The sequence below is a fragment of the Lutjanus erythropterus genome, chromosome 1 (assembly GCF_056507025.1).
Source record: "Lutjanus erythropterus isolate fLutEry1 chromosome 1, fLutEry1.hap2, whole genome shotgun sequence".
Classification (NCBI taxonomy): domain Eukaryota; kingdom Metazoa; phylum Chordata; class Actinopteri; order Lutjaniformes; family Lutjanidae; genus Lutjanus; species Lutjanus erythropterus.
The window spans coordinates 18012095-18018094 of NC_139317.1; the positions used below are offsets into that span (position 1 = coordinate 18012095).

Genomic DNA, 6000 nt, shown 5'->3' on the forward strand with positions numbered 1-6000 from the left:
GAAGATTTGTAAACCATGATACCTTAAACTGTTAACAGTTAAAGGTGCCCCTCTGGATGCATAGTTTTTTTTATTATTAAATACTTAAATATTCTTTAAACTTGTGTTACCTTGTGTTAGACAAGCAAGTAGTGGACTGTGAAAACAATGTAGGAAGAGTGCTCTCAGCTACTCGAGTTTTCTGTAATCAAAGAGGAGAACAAAAGAAAGAAAACATTGGTGAATCCCTGAAATCAGTGGGTACAAACAAAATAAGAACAAATTATTGATACAAACAAAAATAGGAGAAAATTTGTTTATAATTGGTTCCTTGCATGAGGCCCAATATCTCATATTCTGTTTGTCCAGTATTTTGTCTTCATTCATCACACTCCTCACTCTGAATTCTATTGAAGACAAAAACAAAATTAACAAAAGACCTCCTTGAATAATCACCTTATCTATGCTGTACCTTATCTTCCTCTATCTAAATGTAACCCACAGTTTGAAAGAAGGAGTTCAGGGGCCAGATGTATAAACAAAGCGTATGCACAAAAACAAACCTTTTCTCCCACAGAAACTGATATTTATAGAAGAACAATGTGTGGTGAGAATGTGTGCACCTACTTCAGACCAGGCGTGAGCACCGTTCTCAAAAGATAGTTGTAGATGAAATTATTAGGTAGATGTCAAATATAAGGTGAGAGATGTGACCTTGCAGTATTACATTGTGTAGGTTGTTTGCCAGTTTCATTTATTGTAGTATTCTGTAAAATGTCACATTTATAAACTGAGTTTACAGGTACATGTGATGAATTTCTGGTGCCGGAGCAATAATGTTCGCACAGAACAACAACTGCCGTGATTACTGTTGACGAACCTTGCTAATGAAACACGATTGGTCAAATTGAACTTTTTCACACACAGTTTTAGTCAAGGATCTACACAGAGTTTTAAACATTTGTCCCCATCTTTGATGGATTGACAGCAATCTACTTACAAATCTACTCATTGTTATGAAGTGGTTTGACTGAGTTTAGTTATGCACCTTGAAGCGTGTCACAAACCGGCTCAAAGAATGTGACAAGAAGGGGAGTCCACACAAGGGTTTAATGTAAAAACAGGAATAATTTGTTAATAGATGTAAGTGTTTATTTATTGAGTTCATGTTTGCCATGAGTCCTAATTTAAAGCTTGACACACTATAGGGAGACAGACACCAATGCGGCAGACAGATCTCTTCATGCGCTCTGTCTTTTTACATTTAACACAATATGCAAATTATCTGTAATTTTCTGAAAATAATATTTTTTTCCCAATTAATTACATAACTAATAGGCCTAATGTTTTGAAAACAAATAAATAAATATTTTGCTATGATGGCTAAGTTTAATCCTGTGCTCCCAAAGGAGCCCGGTTTGTTGTCCTTGTATGTTAAATATGTTTTTAGGATGAAGGTCGTTTGAATACGTAATTTGTATTGAGTAAACAGAAAGTGACAATATGTGAAGGACTACAGCATCATCAGCAAATGCATACAGCAAAATGAGCAGATACACACAATTTTATATTTGTATAAACAGTGCAACCTCTGCATTATATGTGTCTAAAATAGCAGGAGTATTGGATCAGATGTAAAACTGACTTCCAGCAACAGTCAGAACTATGGATGATAACGATTAATCAATTACCAATTTATTGGTCATTAAGAATCTGATCTATCAAATTAAATGCAATTAATCTACTATCAAATAAATATCTGAAATATAACATATTATTTTCATTTTTATTTACTGATTGATTTTTAATGAGTGTGCTCCACATGTTATCTGATATTCAAGTCTATGTCTTTATATGTTTCATAACCTATGTGATGTCATCAGATAATATGCAATATGTTGCTGTGGAAATAAAGCTTTGATTGAGAAGGTAAACAATACATTTGTTATTGTCTGGTATAAGCAGACTTTTTTTTTAAATAATTCACAAATGAATTGATCTTTACCAATGATAAATTGCAGAAAGTGCTCATATTGCAACCTTAGTCAGAACCATAATCTAGGTCCTTAAAATAACTATAATATTGAACTTTTTCCGATAAATTCTTTAAAAGTGACCTGATTTTGGAGAGACCGATTTTTGTTTTAAATTTGAATGCACAGTGCATCAGGTACTTTTGTACTAAAGCAGGACAGGATAATTGTGTGTAATTGTGATATAAAGCAGCATATCATCTGCATAGAGGGAGTCTGTGATGTGTCTTTACATATAATGTGACCCAGTAGAAGAATTTGAAGAGAAAGAAACATTAGACTCAGAAATTACTTTGTGTACATGTAATGTGGAGAGAAGAGAATAAGCTGAGAGTTCCCAAGTGAAGTGTCCTGGTGAGCTAGTAGTAGACACATACTAAATAATGCAACATAGTTTTCTTTCAGGGGACCTTTGTGCACGTTATACCCTTCACTCCTCCACAGTTTTCTGTCTTTTCTGCATTAAATCTTCTCTTCTATAAAATATTTTCTTGCAAACATTTATGTCTTATGTAAGAAGGATCAACAGTGCTTGTGTTGCTTAAGGAATTAAGGTTGTTCAGTGTTGTTTTACAAATCTTTTATTCCGTTAATGTTGTATTTTTCTATGATTTCTTGGTTGTAAAATTTAAGTGTGAAAAGTAAAACTCTTTGCTGGATTGTGAAGCACTGCATCAAGGGTTTAGGACTCAGACAGGCTGGTGTGCTCACATTATTTAACAGACAAGCCTCGCAGAGACTACAACCCTCTTCAATGTGTTTGACTATGTCTAAGTTTTGCATTGTCCTGTCTGCTGCTGTGGCCTGAGAAACAGTTTCTCTCTGGGATCCTAATTTTGAAGTTTAACTCAAACATAAAATCAAAATCAAAAATAAATAAATAAATAGTAGCAGACAGTTCACAACAGAACACGAGACATCACTTCAGCCTTAAAAATAATTTTATCCTTGTCATAATCTTCACTGATGTCACATTTTCCTGAATATGAATAAATAATAATATTTGCATCTTTCAGAGGTGCTGAATCAGAGCCTCGACAAATTGGAATCTATGCAGAAATAAAAATAAAAATATTCCTCACAAAGAAACACACTGATGGCTGTTGACATAAAAGAGCACAAAGTACTCCAGAGTTGAATCAGATCACTATAAATAGGATGGTAGAAAATTGACAAACACCTTTAATGATTTAGTTGAAACACTAATGTATTGCATCTGTGAAAGATGTGTGAAGAATTATGGCTACAGTTATAATGATGAGAAAATACACCGAACCAGAAAACGTGTCAGTTCTAAAATGATAAATTGTGTAAATCTTTGAGGCACTTGGAGTTCAAGAAAATGATTGTTAAAGCTCAGTTTTCGTTCAGTTTGTAATCAGTTTAAGGTTATCTTTACTGCCCTCTCAGAGAAATTTGTTGTGTAGCAAGGGTTTACATTAAATCACAGTACAAAAGGGCAACATAATCAAGAACAATCACGATTGAGTTAAAATTAACTTTCCCTCAGCATGACTATTACAACTGCACCTGTTGATTTGTAGTCTGTATCTTTCCACCATCAACAAATTCCATGAAACGTCCAAAACCGACAATGAATTGATCCTACTTTAAGTATTTTATGTACAACCAAATGTGATTCAGCTTATTCCTCCAATTGTTGGCCAAAAATTATTAAAACACAAAATTAGCCAAACTGGATGGCATCTTCCTTCATTACATGGGCTACATATCTGTATCTAGTATCTAGATTTCTGAGTGAAACAGGAAAAGGAAGGTGGGACATAATGTTTGAAGTGGGCATGTCATAACAAACATTAAGAACTTACTTTGCTGTTATAAACTACCTAACTAATGAATCTTAGCTCTGTGTCGCCAAACATTTAAGACTGATTGATGGGTGGATGCCAGGATATTATTGGTTGAAACTGGTTGGTTCAGGCCTATTTAAGCACATGTCCTATATACTTTTACAGAATGTGAACATGATTGGATTGTGATATAAGAATATAAAGGAGTGTATTTTTTGTATTTTGCTATATATTGTTAAATAGGTGCACAATATGACTAGGATGTCATTTAAAAGAGCCAAAAAAGGCATTTTCCATTTCATCTCGACCTCAGTACTCATTAGATAAACCAAATGTGTATTAATCCACCACTGAAAATAGTCCCTAACAAATACACTATTTACTCCTCTCCTCTTCCTAAAAACTACAATGCCCAACTGCTGTAATTGTAATTTCTTGAGCTACTTTAAAAGATCAAACCGTTTGTTTCTGAGACATTTTTTAAAGATTTGCCTCTTCAATAAGTTCAAAAGACTGTATTTGACAAGTCGACGTAGCCACCATGACATCACACATTGATTTCTGTTTTGAAGCCTCGAGTTAGGGGCTTCAGAAGCTACAACCACTTCTTAAGTACAGTCCCTGATGAGATCAAATGGGAAATCAAGAAATATTGAGACACTGATTATTGCAATGTTACTTTTGGTGTCTTCATGGGATTTGTTGACAGCCTTGTCCTACAAGTTAACATGGCAAATAGTAATGCCTTCGTGATGGTGTTATATTGATAATGAGTGTCCATCTGATAGACACGTTTTGTTTTTGTTCTCTCATCAGTGAGTCCAGATGTGACCGGCGATCACAAACATCATCATCATTCTCTGCCTGCTGAGGATTCAGAAACGGAGGGCAGATCCAGGAGCCTTGGACTGACAGGAGCCATCTGGGTCTTGATATTGCCTTGTTTACACGTGCTCCTGGCCTTGTAACAGCTGCCCTTTTGCAGCGTGAAACTTTCAGGACTTGATTTCAAGCTTATTAATCCAGAAATGAAAGGGCCAGTGGACGTAATGAGCTCCATTATGTAGTGGAGCAGCACTTCCACACAGTGCGGGACACGGTAGGAGTGAACACTAATTAATGTTTGTGTGGAAATTCAAGACACTGTGGCTTATATATAAGACAGCATTTGGTTCAGCTTTGCAAATATTAATTATTTTTTATCAGTTACCTGGCATTCCTTAACACTAATAATGACTTATTTATAACAGCCGATGTCAAAACTAAATACAGCATAAGTTGTAAAAGTTTGGTATTAATTTAATTGTATTTCTGCACATAATATATATGATCTGTAGATGTATATAAGCAGTAATTTGCTTGTGCATACAACACTGCAATGCACTCTAAACAGTACATGATGTACTCTTTTGAAATGGGGTTTTACAGCTGCTGTCAAGTAATCTAGACGGTTAGTTACACTTCATTTAAAAGGGTGTGCATACAATTATGTCATTTCAGTTATGTCATTTTTAATGCAAAGTTGACAGTGTTTGAGATATCAGCTTGACATTAACCTCTCAATGTCTTTGTTGTGACAACTATCAGTGTCTTTGTTATGACAGTGTGACATTATTTAACTTAATGAAACTGTTTTACTTTCTGCTTTAACATCGCATCATACTGTCATATGTGGTTGTTTTTAACTCTGGCCATCAGGAATACTTTCCTTGACCTCAAATAAAGTGGTATATTTTGGACTTGGCCATATAGATGTCATTAAATGTCATAAGGACAGTTTGATGAACAAGTAGCCACAAGGTGATTTTGCTCGATGGACAGATAGTGGTTAGCTAGTTTACTGCTACGTTGCCAAAAGCAGACTAACTGCTGTCTGCTGTTATCTGTAGCTGGCGTTAGCTAAATAGCTCAGGTAGCTGTAGAGCTAGCCGCCTAATTAGTTGACCCAGCCCAGAGTGCCGGGAGCAAAAACCCAGTGATAAAGCTAAACAGTTTGATGATGTAAAGATGTCATAACAAAGACACTGACAGGTTATGTTGTTAATGTCAAGTTGTAATAACACAGACATGACAAATAACGTCAACTTTGCATTAAAAAAGACATAATTGACCGAATGACACTTAATGGCAACAGCCATAAACATTCATAAAGGCTCTTTGATGTTAATGACAAATGT

At 35.0% G+C, this 6000-nt stretch overlaps 1 protein-coding gene across 1 annotated transcript in view; it reads left to right on the forward strand.

Moving 5' to 3' along the window:
* gpc5a (glypican 5a) overlaps positions 1–5314 on the forward strand; it is a 193967-nt gene extending 188653 nt beyond the window's left edge. Inside the window, exon 9 of the mRNA XM_084715467.1 lies at positions 4640–5314. Coding sequence (XP_084571593.1) covers positions 4640–4791 — 152 coding nt within the window. The 3' untranslated portion in view covers positions 4792–5314. The remainder of the gene's footprint in view (positions 1–4639) is intronic.
* Positions 5315–6000: the final 686 nt, after the last annotated feature.